Source organism: Oncorhynchus mykiss, chromosome 18 (genome assembly GCF_013265735.2).
Source record: "Oncorhynchus mykiss isolate Arlee chromosome 18, USDA_OmykA_1.1, whole genome shotgun sequence".
In the NCBI taxonomy this organism is placed as follows: Eukaryota; Metazoa; Chordata; class Actinopteri; order Salmoniformes; family Salmonidae; genus Oncorhynchus; species Oncorhynchus mykiss.
The window spans coordinates 49,897,604-49,912,689 of record NC_048582.1 but is presented as its reverse complement, the minus strand read 5'-3'; the positions used below and the strand labels follow the sequence as shown (position 1 = coordinate 49,912,689).

Here is a 15,086-nt window from a genome sequence, read left to right as displayed (position 1 = left end):
CGAGCCACAAACATCAATACTCACTCAGGCTGAAGGGGCAGTCAATACACAGGATGAGGGAACTGTGCACAGCACGTACACACACTCGTTGAGTCACATGCAACAACTGTGCATCACTCATTTATTGCATGTGTTCTCTCCCACAGGAAAAGCTTGCATACACTACTAATATCACAGTCTACATCTGCATTCAGAGAAAGACATACACACAGGACATGGTGTGTACACAGTGCCCCCACACACACACACACCTGCTTCTTGAACTGTTGGCACTCCTCAGGAGTCATTGTGTCCGCTTTGGCGATGAGGGGGATGATGTTCACTTTTTCATGTAACCGCTTCATGAACTCTATATCAAGAGGCTTCAACCTGGAGAGAGAGAGAGAGGTTTGAGTTTCAACAAGTTCCTTTCATTTAACATGGTCAAGGTGAAGCTTGTTGGCGCTACACCGGAGGGATGGAGAGGGGTGGAGAGAGGGGTGGAGAGAGGGATGGAGAGAGGGGAGAGGGGTAGAAAAACTCAGATTCACAGCTTGGCTGACCTTGGGACTAAAAACAAAACAATTTCCTGTTCAGAATGAATCTCCCGCTCCATGGCAGCATCTGGCCCACAATACACTGTAAATCTACTGAGCAGCACAGCACTCTTCTGTTCTGCCTGAAAACTATTTCATTTAAACAGCCATCAAGTTGGTATTTCATACAGAGTTACAGATTCCAGTCTGTAAAAGTAGATCCTGGGATATCTAAACAACGTTGAATCCTGGCACACAGACAACATGTACAAGTCTATGCTCTGCCTTGGCTGTGGCTGGATTCAACTGTATGTTCAGAAAGTTAGATCAAGAGAGCAGCATGAATCATCACACTTTGAAAAATGATTGTGTTTCAGTCTCCATTTTGAAAGATCAGTTTACGCAAACACACACACACCCACAGCCTGCCCCCACACTCCCACCCCCGCACGGCCTGCCCCCACACAGCCTGCCCCCACACCCACGACCTACCCCCACACTCCCACCCCACCACGGCCTGCCCCCACACACACACGGTCTGCCCCCAGACTCCCACCACGGCCTGCACACACACACAGCCTGCACACACACACAGCCTGCACACACACACGGCCTGCCACCACACACACGGCCTGCCACCACACACATGGCCTGCCTGCCTACACACACACACACGGCCTGCCTACACACACACACACACACACACACACACACACACACGGCCTGCCTACACACACACACACACACGCACACACACACGCACACACGCACACACGCACGCACGCACGCACACACGCACGCACACACACGGCCCGCCCACACACACACACACATGTTAACTGTCAATGGAGCCATATGGTGCTAGTCCTCTTGGATGACCACAGACTGCTACCAGCCAGCCAGGCACAATAGAGACCAGAACAAGGACTTGGTCAGAGATACAGGTACACTTTGGGCCAAGACAGTGAGGAACACCGGCATCCAAATGGAGAGAGCACAGGCCTGTCAAATCACCCTTGGTTTATGGGGAGCACAGCGCAGCCCACAGAGATGCAACAGCAGGGCCAGCTGTGAGGACAGACAGGAAATACAGAGATGAGAAACAGCCTCCAACAAAGTGAACCCAGGAGAAGAGAGATACCTAAATGTTGTCCCAGTGTGCGTCCCAGCAGCCCCAGTAGAGGGGAGGGGCAGCTAGGCCTAAATGAAAACTGACAGCTGTACTCCTCACCTGGGGCAGGAGGGTGGATGACCTGCTAGCATTATGTAAACAGTCTTAGGCTACACGTTAGTTGTACTACTGATTTCTTCCCGTGACCAATACCCCGTCTAGTCTGCCCTGATAGGGAACAGTCAAGAGCATCAAGAACATGTTCAATCTCAAATGAGTGGAGGAAAACACATTTCTTCCCCCGTGGAGAAGAATAATTCACAGTTTGAGAAGCGGCAGGGACTAAATTTGAACTACTAGCTGCAGTACCTACCCGTGTCCAGAGGGGGCAATGAAGTAGAGGCAGCAGTGCACTCTGTTGTCAGGCATCTGCCGTCTGTTGACCCGGGACTCTGAGTTGAGGTAATCCTCAAACTTACTGTCGATGTGATCGATGACTGGCTGCCAGCTTTATAGGAGAGCAGAGCACAGACATTACTCAATTACTCTATATTTAATGTAGAATATACACATTCAGATAGAGATATAGGGCAGGCTAGGCTAGCCAGTCAGTTGGCAAGTCAGTCGGCCAACAAGCAGGCAAGTCAGTCGGCCAACAAGCACATCAGTCAGTCAGCCAGCCACCTAGTCAGACGTACCAGTTACTGTTGTCGACAGCGTCCCCGAACCCTGGCGTGTCAACGATGGTGAGAAGCAGCTGAACTCCTCCTTCCTTTACCAGCACCTTAGACTGCTCCACCTGAGATTGTAGAGAACACTAAATAATTATAACAAAGACATGTAGAAATTCAGCACAGAATCACAGTGAACTATACATTTTTTTTAAAAACACCAGTTTCTCTCCATTTACGGTTCTTTTGAATAGGGACATGTACAAACAGACGCATTGAAAAAATAATCACCATAGTGTGTGTATAACTTGCGCTAATTTATGCTAATCATGACAGTTTGCAGTCTCGTCACCTCCGAGCACTCCTCTGTTGAGGGGATGGGCTCAGATTCAGGGGCTTGGTTAGGGGGTCTAACATCGTTCTTTCCTTTTATCTTTATCTACAAAATAAACGTGGTTTTGCCAAATATAAATCACAGATAGAGATACACTTGTTGAGGGTTGACATCCAGGCAGACTGAGGATGAATCCATCAACAGGGTCTTAAACGATATTTGACCTTAGACCCAGAGAGAGCTCTAGTAATATCTGGCTGCCTACCTGGAGTGTCCAATACAGGGTGTACATAGCAGATTGCAGAGTGGCCTCTTAGCTGAGCAGAGAGCTTTAACCAGCAGGCGGTCCAGACCAAACCTTGTGATTAGCAGATGAGCTGCACTTCAATGATTTAATCAGGAGGAACATATGAAGGCCTGCAGTGTTCCGCTCAGATCACAATGGAAGGCATTGTGTGTGTGTGTTAAAGCAGCTCTGTGTACAGTAAGCAAGCTCTGCTTCAGCAGTTGTACACGGACCAACATAAAACACTACTATACCTCATTTGTACACACACACACACACACACACACACACACACACACACACACACACACACACACACACACACACACACACACACACACACACACACACACACACACACACACACACACACACACACACACAGGGATATACTTGGTGATATAAACAGCCTTCACCATCCTTTTTTTTACTTAATGACATACTTCATTGCTGTAGGACCATTCTGAGAAGGCCAGCCCAGCCAGCAGCCCATAGTTTCTCAAAGAGCAGCACATTTGAGTTTAACCTCAGCAGCTAAACTGAGCCGTCACCTTCCACTTAGAAAGCACGTAGAATGCCTGTGGTTTAGGCCTGAGACTGGGTTACGGCTGCTCTACCTCCAACCTACCCGCTGGGCCCCAGCTAAAGGCTTCTTCTCCCCCACACAGCCCCACTGTGGGCTGGCCACCCCTTGGCTGGCTAACAAAGAGCAACGGAAAAGTGACATTTCATCTGTGAACATAAACACCATTTTAAAAATATGGAATAACAATAATAATAATAATAATAATAAAGATATTGTGTTGCAATTCTGACCTACAATAATACCTTTGAGTTTGGTCAGTTTCATCTCACTAACAAACAAACAAATGTACAGCGGCCTGTGAGGAGTGCTACGCGAACAAGCATAACATAGTATATAAAAAAAAAAGCGTAAGTCAGGGAAACCGGAGAGGTATCCTGCACATTTTCAGGTTTAAAGTCTGTTACTCCTCAGTTGAGTTTACTTCACCTTTAGGTAGCTAATGTAATGGATTTGTTTGCCAGCACAAGTCTAGATAGCACTAGCTGTATTATGCCTACAACAGTGAAGTTTCCGTCCGCTAGGTGTATCTCTATAGCATGGGCATATCTCTGGGTGACGTGGACATCCCTATGCATGCACCTTATTCAAATATGACCAATTCGGGCAACCGGTTGAGCAATGTAGAAATAAGTCGCACGATGTCTCTTCTCCGACAACTTTTGTAAATAATCCTAAATTTCGCCTAAATTCCTTCTCATGACTTCAAAAGTTATTTTAATTACCCAGTAATAGAGCGTACCTAAGTTGGCATGAGCAAACCAGTCACACGCTTCAGCTAAAATGGCTACCACTCCACCTTCATTGAATGCTTCAACAGCCACTCCGGGTGATATGGCTAACCCGACAACACTGGAGATCCTTGTCAGAGAGCTAGCGAAATCGAGTGCAAGTTCGGCAGCAGAACTCACCGAATTGCTGAATAACTCCCTGGCGGCTGCACTGGATCCAATTCAGGCAACCGTGGAAACCATCCGGGGTTCTGTGGCATCTCACACTGGCTGAAGTTGAGATGTGATTTCACATTCAAAACACCAGAATATCCGTGTGATTGGACTGCCAGAGGATTCTGAGCCAGGATATCCAACCCATCAGATAATGCGGCTATGGACAACTTTTAGATAACTTGGGATATCCCATCCATTGATATGGACATGAGTACAGTTCTGGACAACCCTCTGCATCTTGATGAGATAACAAAGGGTCTAAAGTTAATGCAAAGTGGCAAGGCCCCAGGCCCTGATGGCAAGGTCCCTGGCCCTGATGGCAAGGCCCCTGGCCCTGGTGGCTTCCCCGGTAGATTTTTACAAAACATTCTCAGATCAACTCGCCCCATTACTGTTAGATATGTTCACCGACTCGTTATCACAGGACTCTTTCCCCCCCCCGACGCTAACCCAAGCCTCTATCTCACTTATACTTAATTAGATAAAGATCCAGCGGAATGCGGTGGATATCTGCCCATTTCAATTTTGAACGCTGATGTTAAGTAATTAGGTTCTAGCATGCCGGTTGGAACCCTGCCTTCAAGATGTCATATCTGATGATCAAATGGGTTTCATCAAAGGGCGACAACTGTTTTCCAATGTACGACAGCTTTTGAACATTATCACCCCTAAATTGTTGTTTCTCTTGATGTGGAGTGGGATTATTTAAGATTTTGGGAAGATTTCGTTTTGGGTCCAATTTCATCTCATGGATACGTCTGCTCTATTCTGCTCCTACGGCTAGCGTACACACCAACTCTCAACCTTCAAAATACTTCCCCCTCTCCAGAGGGACCCGTCAAGAATGCCCTATGCCCCTGCCCCTTTTTGCTCTTGCAATAGAACCGCTTTCCTTGGCCTTAAAACTATCACCATCATTCACTGGAATCCACCGAGCTGGTGAAGAGCACAAAGTGTCAATGTATGCAGATGATCTACTAAACTCAGCAAAAAAAGAAACATCCCCTATTCAGGACCCTGTCTTTCAAAGTTAATTCGTAAAAATCCAAATAACTTCACAGATCTTCATTGTAAAGGGTTTAAACACTGTTTCCCATGCTTGTTCAATGAACCATAAACAATTCATGAACATGCACCTGTTGAACGGTCGTTAAGACACTAACAGCTTACAGACGTGCCTTAGGCATGAGGACTGCAGATGTGGCCAGGGCAATGGATTGCAATGTCCGTACTGTGAGACACCTAAGACAGCGCTACAGAGAGACAGGACGGACAGCTGATCTTCCTCGCAGTGGCAGACCACATGTAACAACACCTGCACAGGATCGGTACATCCGAACATCACACCTGCGGGAAAGGTACAGGATGGCAACAACAACTGCCCGAGTTACACCAGGAACGCACAATCCCCCCATCAATGCTCAGACTGTCCGCAATAGGCTGAACTGAGGGCTTGTAGGCCTGTTGTAAGGCAGGTCCTCACCAGACATCACACCGTCGCCTATGGGCACAAACACACCGTCGCTGGACCAGACAGGACTGGCAAAAAGTGATCTTCACTGACGAGTCACGATTTTGTCTCACCAGGGGTGATGGTCGGATTTGTGTTAATCGTCGAAGGAATGAGCTTAGCACCGAGGCCTGTACTTTGGAGTGGGAACGATTTGGAGGTGGAGGGTCCGTCATGGTCTGGGGCGGTGTGTCACAAGCATCATCGGACTGATCTTGTTGTCATTGTAGGCAATTTCAATGCTGTGCATTACAGGGAAGACATCCCTCATGTGGTAACCTTCCTGCAGGCTCATCCTGACATGACCCTCCAGCATGACAATACCACCAGCCATACTGCTCGTTCTGTGCGTGATTTCCTGCAAGACAGGAATATCCGTGTTCTTTCATGGCCAGCGAAGAGCTCGGATCTCAATCCCATTGAGCACGCCTGGGACCGGTTGGATCGGAGGGTGAGGGCTAAGGCCATTTCCCCCCAGAAATGTCCAGGAACTTTCAGGTGCATTGGTGGAAGAGTGGGGTAACATCTCACAGCAAGAACGGGCAAATCTGGTGCAGTCCATGAGGAGGAGATGCACTGCAGTACTTAATGCAGCTGGTGGCCACACTAGATACCGACTGTTACTTTTGATTTTGACCCCCCCTTTGTTCAGGGACACATTATTCTTCTTAAGTATGTTTTGAAAACACTGATGATATGCAGTACGATCATTTTTCTTTTGCATATGCGCCTAAATATTTGACTGTACGACTTGGAATGTGAATTTAGGAGCACCAGTGCGTCTAGAAAAACGTGAGGGTTAGTATCTCAAGTATGTTTATTTGCGTGCACCTATATTTGTCAACTTAGGTGCACACGTGCTCCTTGTAAAAAAGGTCAGTGTAGAGGCCTGATATGTTGCATGTGTGAACCACTGTGTGTATGTTCCAGCCAAAGTACAGCTAAACTACCAACTGCAGGGAAAACGATGGGATGAGGTAAAAAAACTAAATATAGATATTTTTTAATGGTTTGAAAATATAAATGTCCAAGCAATAAATCTACAGAGGAGTCGGTTGACAAGAGTCACTCTGGAATGCACACAGCTTTTTATACGGCAGCGTGATGACACATCTGTCGACCCCACCCTAGCCAGACACTGACACCTGGAGCTGGTGGGCCAGAGGATTCTTTACAGTGTGTGAGATGTTGACCTCCTCATCCATTAAACACTGCTAAAACGCAGCTGTTCATTCCAATTCACACTGTGTGCGTGTGTGTGTGCATGCGTGCTGCGGTCCCTGAGCTCCGTGACCTTCTGTCACAGGAATCGAGACGGCACATTGAGATCCTCCCATCTCTTTTCTTGACCTCTGACTTCTAACCCCAGCTGCTGCTAGCTACTGGTGGAGATACATAAACCTCAACCAGGTCCTCTAATCACCAGAGTAGGACTTTCTCCTTCCCTATTCTCTCTCGCTCTCTCACTCACGCCCCTCTAGTCTGTCAGGTTGTAACTAAAACAGGTTACAAATATCTTCTTAGGCACCACCATAGCATCGACTGACAGTGGCATAAAAAATACAAGTTTCATTCATGCTGTTCAACCGACTGCACCCTTTACAGTGTCATGAACGATGCTAGTGTGAGATGCTGAATGGATAAAACAACCGACATGGACCACTCCCTGTCTGGAATGAGTTAGAGATGGTACTAAACAGTGTAATGTTAGGAGAAGGATCAGTGCTGAGTAAACAGCTAGTAAAGAATCTGCAAACAGACTTTTAATCCCTCCCTCCTCTCTTCCTTCTCCCTACCCCCTCTCTCCCTTTCCCTCTTATCCCCCTGCTCTCTCGCTCCCCACATCCCCACCTCCCTCTCCTTAACAGTGAGTCATGCCTCTAAGCGACTGACCACAATGATCTAACAGACAGACATGGAAGAGGTCTGACCGCTTCCGCCACACTCCTCTCTACTACGGTTGGTTGGCTCAGCTGTGTCATATGACATTAGGCTGGCACAGACAGACATTAGCATGCTAAGCGCTAGCCTCATCTGCCTAGTCTCCTCCTCCCGTACCCTCTACATCTGTTAATTACCCACACAGACGCCTGCCCTAGCCTGGTCCAGATTTGTTCAGCCAATTCCTATGACGGTCAGTGGCAATGAGAACTAAAGTTGGCTGAACAGCACGAACACATCTAGGACCAGGCTAGCCCAGTCCCTTCAACACAAACAATATAGCATAGCCCTCATCACCCCAAGGTCTTCAGGCCTCCAAACAGATCTGGATGGATCCCAGAGGGTGTGTTGTTCATTACCCAACCAATGCATTCCATTGGGTTTCATCACATCACTCTGGCTCGACTGGGAAACAAAAGACACCACAACTATGTGAAAGCTCAGTTTGTGGTTCCTGGAGAGAAGAAAAATGGAAAAAAGAAGGCGTTATTCATTCTTCCCCTCTAGGATAAACAAGCGTAGAGTTCCCACCAGCAACTCTTCCCTTCTGGGATCCTGACCCAGCCAAGTTTATCAGGAAACCTCTGGAATAATGTTCACTATTGAAGCCAAACGATGCAGAGAAAACACAGACACTCACACGCTCTAATCTCGTTTAAACTTTAAGTACTTAAGGATGTGTAATGCACAGGTAAACAAATTGGTGGGTGCTGGGCTTAGTGGAGATTTAGACTGTAGTGTTGAGAGGAATCACACGAGAGATGAAACAAGAGAAGCCCCTTAAAATGCCCAAGCTTCTGTGGGTGTAAGTTAGCTACATAGAATACCACACACACACACAAGCAGAGGAGGGATGAGGCAGAGGCGATGTTTCTATTGGCAGTGAATCACAGAAACAGGATCACTTTCATGCAACTTCAAAAAGGGAGGTACAATAGAATGTGGTTAATCCTCCATGGAGGATGTTTATAGGAAGCAGGTCAAAGTAGATGGCTAACCATTGATCAAGTCATGTCGTCTTCATGAGATGGTAAACCACAAGTCTGGCACCTTCAGTACTACTTCCTGTTACTGCTATGACAACTTCCTCTTCTTCAACTGGCATGCTAGCATGTAGTGGTAGTGATGCTCAGAGATCAGATCCTCCCTCTTCCTCCCTCAACCTTCAGATCCAGAGCCCTTAGTAAGGACTTGGGACTTTTCAAACAAAGACAAAGAACTCTGGGAAGTCAACCCAGGAATAGAAAATAGGTTGGCTGTGTCACTTCTTGTTTTTGTAAGAAATATTCATGTGTTAAAAATTCCCAAACGGTCTATTCAATAAGCTAACATACAGTTCAGACAGACAGTCGTACCCTAAGAGACGTCCATCAAGTCTCTTTCACAGTCCCAAAATCAAAAACGAGGTCAATGCAAGGCATAGTATTATATCGAGCCATGATTGCGTGGAACTTCCTGCCATCTCAAAATCACTCAAGCAAATCAGCAAAATTAGCTTTAACAAAACCTCTCCTTACTGACCAAATAATAATGAAATAAATAAATCTACTCCTCTCCATTCCGAGAACATCTGGTGTTTGGGTTAAAGATAAGATGTTTCCATGGAACTGAACTCAAACAGGCTCTAAGAGAAACAGTGGAGAGAAAAGAACAGAGATATTAGATTTAGGTCTCGGTCTTTTTTTTACCACATGACGCTAGCTAGAGGAGGCTTTAGCTGGAAGAAACTGATGTACCCGGTTCCTTTATTAATGGCCGTCCCGGTGTGCCTCTTTATTTTTTATGCAGCTCCACCAAGTCACACTTCACAGTTGGTGGTGACTATAACGTATAACGAAAGTCCAGTATTTTATGTACAGGACCCTTTTAATTTCATGAATGGCTCCGACTATGTTCAGCACCACTAAGTTAACTTCACTGCAACCCACTATATCTGGAGGTGAGTAAAATATAATGAAAAGTCAAGGCTGTCACGGTTGCTGAGGCAACATATGTATGGGACTCCATTCCCTGGGTGAACGGCGCCAATCCTGTGTGACTATGTTCCTTTTTTAAAACGAACAACTCCACCAAGGTTACCATTATACCACAAGAGACCCACTGGGTGGTATTTCTAACATGTTAGATTAACTAAAGAGTCTGTACGTGCTGGCCTGTGTGTAAGGTTATTAAGAATGGACTGTTAAGTCTTACGTGTATGAAAGTGTCGGTCCTTGAGTTACGGTCCATAATGTGCTGTATTACGTCATGTTTCATGTGGACCCCAGGGAGAGTAACGGCTGCGTAAGCAGCAGCTAATGGGAATCCTAGTAAAATACTACCAATACTAAAACTGACTCACCAGTACACTGAGGATTCCACAGCTCTGAAGCAATAGTCTGGTCGGAGTACATTATTCTGGCACGCCTTACACCTCACAGCTTCCACAGGCACGCCAGGACCAGCCCAATGACATCATTACAGCACTATTAACACATGATCCTCACCTACCTTAGCTTGGGTGCCTGTCGGTTTCTGCTCGCCTGCCAACGCCTTATGGAATTGCTGGCATGATAGAGACTGGCCCCCAGGCTACGCCACTCTGGCCTGTACACAACATTACAAACTGTCATCAATGACTAATCATTCTCCTATTGAGAAACGTTCCAGCCAGGTAGAACGTGTGACTAATAGTGATCTGTCATCGGATAGGTGTGGCGTCATAGTATTTGGAACTGTGTGTGTGTCTCAGAGGCATGTCGTCCAGCTCTGATATGAGACCCATGGTTTTATCACCTGTTCAATCATCACAGGAAACAGTCTGTTTGGAGCGCCCCTCTGCGCTGTGTGTGCATGGCCAATCCTTTGGCACACACACAAACGAACACGCACTGCAGGCTGTTTTGGGCTTTCAACACCAGGAATTGGCCTGGAGGCCATACTTGACACATTAAATGAGATCCAACGACAGACAGAGCTCTTCAGCCAGTGTGTGTGTGTGGCCAGAGTTGGGTAACTCATTCAGCAGCTGCAAGCCAAACAGAATAAACCAACAGGACGGGACATTATTGGGAATCCTCTTATTAACATTTGTCTCTTTGAAACCTGGGCTCAGATCAGCAAACAGATAACAGGCAGCTCTCTCAGCAAAACAGGCCTTTACAAATAGATGTCTGCAGTGGTGTAGACATGTTGCAAAACGGATGTTTTAGAGACACTTGTTTCACAGATGTTTGAATATTCCACATCCAGAAACATGACAGTGTCAGTGATAAAACTGGACGTGAGAAGAAAGGTATTTTTCAACATGGTTGAGGAAGCCACCCCATCTAACAGGGCCGTTAGAGGGCAGTTACCCAGCCCACTGTAGTCTCTCCAGTGCTAACATTATCACTGATGGAGCTGAACTAGGGCATAAATACTGCGGTGCAGAGATGTTCCAAGGCATGAGGTGTTGGCAGGCTCAGTCTCTCTCTGTCATACTGCTGCCGTCCCCGGCCAGGGAGCCAGTCCATCACAACCTAATCCTCTGTGTGACAGAGTTCTCACACACCTGGCCCATGTACAGTATACACACACACAAAAATAATCTATGCTCACATGCCTCTCAAATAAATCACTCACACACACAGACAGACAGACTCATATGCTCACCCATTCTAAAAGGCACTCAGAAGCCCAACACATGATTCCTTAGCTAGATTGGTCTGGATTGAACGGGCTCGCGGGCTGAATCTGGCCCCCAGGGCGTAGTTTCCCCACCCCTGCTTTAGTCCCTCTCTTTTTCAAAAACAAATCAATGTGACACCTCAGCCTACATGTACAGCACAACTTCCTCTTGGAAATCAGTGTCAGCGAGTGGAGACGGCCAAGCAAGGCGAGTTGGAGAGCTGTTCTCCAACTCTGACTCCGTGCCTGGTGAAATGTCAAGACTTTAAGGCTTGGTCAACACTAAGCCTGACTAAGGGCTCTTAAGGACTGAGGGATTCACAGAGGGAAACACTGAGGGAACCAAGGATTAGCTAAAAGGAGAAGGGATTGGATTTATCCTTTATTTTACCAGCGAAGTCACACTGATTTTCAAGAGAGCCCTGGATGAGAGGTGGTAGTGAGAGGTGGTGGTAGTGAGAGGTGGTGGTAGTGAGAGGAGGTGGTAGTGAGAGGAGGTGGTAGTGAGAGGAGGTGGTAGTGTCTCTCTCCTGGTTGGCGATTCATAGCGGTGAGAGCAGAGCAGATGGCTCAGTCACACAGCACGGCTCTGGTTGGTGTTACAGTTCACCCCCATAGCTACAACTAGATCAACCCTCTGCCATAGCAGCTTAAACCAGATACTACAGAAAGAGAATATAGAGAATATAGAGGTTAGACAAAGTAGTAGAGGGAATATCTACTGTCAATACCACTACCGCCACACCAGTAGAAACACACCGGTTTGGGCCATACAGCACAAGTATAGGAAACTCCCTAATAGCAGATGTTCTGTTATAATCTCTCTCAACCCCTCCACTGCTTCTCTCTATGAGAATGACACTGTGAGTGTGTGTCATAAATCACAGGTGGTGTTCTGGTTGTGAACCCCTTGGTTGGCAAACGATTTCCCAGATTGACTGGGGCTCATCCATCATCAGCGTGGACTAATTTCCTCCTTGCAGACTAGAAAACAAATACGTCAACCCCTGGCTCTGCACCTTTACAGCTCTGTGTGTGTGTGTGTGTGTGCGCCTCTGGCTACAGTGTAACAGCAGCGGCCATCAGGCAGCGGAGCCCAGTTAGTGCACTTCCCCTGACCGGAACATTAACTTCTGGCTCAGTAGTCAGTACACCCACGGAGAGGAGAGGAGCATGACTCCAGTCAAGTACTAGTTCTCTATTCCAGCCAAAAACTCCCTGTTGCTATTTGTTTTGCACACAGTTGCTTTTCCCAGTCGATGAGTCAGTCGCCCACACCTGATATTCTGTATGGTTTCAGCAGTGCTAGACATTCCTCCTAGCCTAAGTAGATAAACTGGTTGCAGGTGTCTTGCTATTCATAGACAGACGACAGGGCAGCGGTGGTAACAGGTTATCCTGTCAGTGCATCTACTCTTAAGAGTGGCCTGAAGCCTCACCAGCAGCATGTCAGAGAGCCGGGATGTAATAGAGGGAGGGCCAGGGCTGTGACATCAATAACCCAAAACAACACAAAAGGACTGGGTGGGAGCTGGCTGTGGCACACCTGTGATACCACAGCCTGGGGCACCAGCAGTTAACCAGCCCAATGTCAGGGTTAAATGATTCAAGTAGAGCCCAGAGAAACATCTATTACAGGGCCGTGTTCATTAGGGCACACAGTAGCAAAATGTTTTACAACGGAAAAAGAAGGAGCTTTCAGATAGTAGATCCTTGTTTCGGACCATTTTCTTCTATGTCATGGCTGAACATGACCCAGCTCTGCGTCAGACAGATTATGGCCAAACCTACTGGTATGAATTCCTTTAGGCTCCAGCATTAATAAATACGGCTGACTTGGCAGAGTGCCTCAACATCAGATAATATACCAGACTAGGAGGGCAGTTCTGTGGCCAACAGAGGGACTTATGGGTAGTCAGACAGGGTGGAGACACATTACCTAGCTATCACCCTGCACCTAAAGCAACAGAATGGGGAAACAGCTTGTTTAATGTGGCGAGTGAACTGAAATATTTCACTCCTTTGGGAAAATAAAAAGGCGATTTCCTGTTAAAAAGGGAGGGGAAGGGGTAAGCCTACTCATTTGTTTAAGGTTACAAAAGGGACAGAAGTATGATAGTGTATTCCAAGAGAGAAAGAAGTAGGGTGATGACAATGAGCTCCAGCTATGATGCAACAAGCACATCAGATGATCCTATATTCATTGTGTTTCTATCTGTTCCCATTCAAATAAACCAATTCAATAGGGTATCGTAGTCTTTACCTGTACTGTCTTCTTGATTCTGTGGGAGGGTCCAGGGTATTCAGGTGAATACAAGTCTGTCAGGAAGAGGGAGTTGATCAGTGTAGACTTCCCCAAACCAGATTCACCTAGAGAAAGAGGTGGGGGGAGAGAAAGGGAGAGATTCATTTCAAGAGGTGTATTTCACACTGTACTGGTCTTTCTAATCTTTGTTTTCACACTAGACAGTCGCAACATGGCATCTCCAGATGTAGTCCTAAGCCCTGCACAATGTTTAGAATTCTTTAAAATGTTTCACATTCAAGCTTTTTCAAACAGGAAATCAATCCATCTGAGCTGCCTCAAGTGAAGTGACAAACTTTAACATGAGATGGAGAGAAGGAGAGAGACAGGCGAGGACGAGTGGGGCTGAATATATTTCTTCCCAAGTCAAATTATTTTCCTGTCTGCATTTCAGGAATCTAAATCAGGGACTATGATAAGGAAAGCCTAAAAGGCTGGCATAGTCATCATACCTTTACAGCGACCGTCTCACCACAAACTAATTTAGGACATTTCTCTTGGATAAAATAACAGCTCAATAATCTCTCATGGAAAGATTCAGATTTTCAGAGAACAATCCCAGGTGGCTCTAGGTAACGCAACACCATCAAAAGTATACATAGCAACGGTTGGCGTAGGGACGGGGGGCCAATGAGAGAGGCTGAACAAAGGGAACAGTGTGATGGAACGGGGCGTGGCTGGAGACACATGCTGGGCTGGCACAGAGAACCGCAGCTCACTGCTGTGTGTGTGCGCATCGACCGTGCTGTTCAGCCCAGCATTGATCGACCACTCACTACTGCCAATTAACCAGCTACTAAACGCTTTGTGTGCACCACACAAAAGGAGAGCCCTCTTTCTCCCTCAAACCTTTTAGAAAGAGGTTCTCTACACACGGTAAATGTTTCCAGCCAGGGCTAGAGCCACACTGACCTCACAATGGAAATGTTTTAGCGGTCAGGCTGTTATGAGGAATGAGGTGGATATGATCATCCATGTGGGTATTTCTTCAGGATGCAAGACAGATTTAGGGCCTACTCCTCTTGCTGAGAGCTGGGTGGGGAAGGGGCGGGTTGTGGTCTTGTGAAAACAGCAAACTGAAATACGCCTGTCTTAAAAAAATGGCAGCTTGCATTAGGGAAACTATAAACTGACAGAATGGCAGGCTCAAGCAGATACAGTGAGTTGGGATTCAGCACTCAATGTATGTGAAGCTGGTCCAGATACAGAGTCCGAAGCAGCAGCAATGATGAGCA

At 46.7% G+C, this 15,086-nt stretch overlaps 1 protein-coding gene across 2 annotated transcripts in view; it reads right to left on the bottom strand.

Moving 5' to 3' along the window:
• LOC110496429 (septin-7) overlaps positions 1 to 15,086 on the bottom strand; it is a 46,250-nt gene that overhangs the window by 10,037 nt on the left and 21,127 nt on the right. For both annotated transcript variants that reach the window (XM_036953010.1, XM_036953011.1), the window contains exons 4-7: positions 13,810 to 13,916; positions 2,325 to 2,425; positions 2,000 to 2,134; positions 252 to 369 (exon numbers count right to left, since the gene is read on the bottom strand). In XM_036953010.1, coding sequence (XP_036808905.1) covers positions 252 to 369; positions 2,000 to 2,134; positions 2,325 to 2,425; positions 13,810 to 13,916 — 461 coding nt within the window. The remainder of the gene's footprint in view (positions 1 to 251; positions 370 to 1,999; positions 2,135 to 2,324; positions 2,426 to 13,809; positions 13,917 to 15,086) is intronic.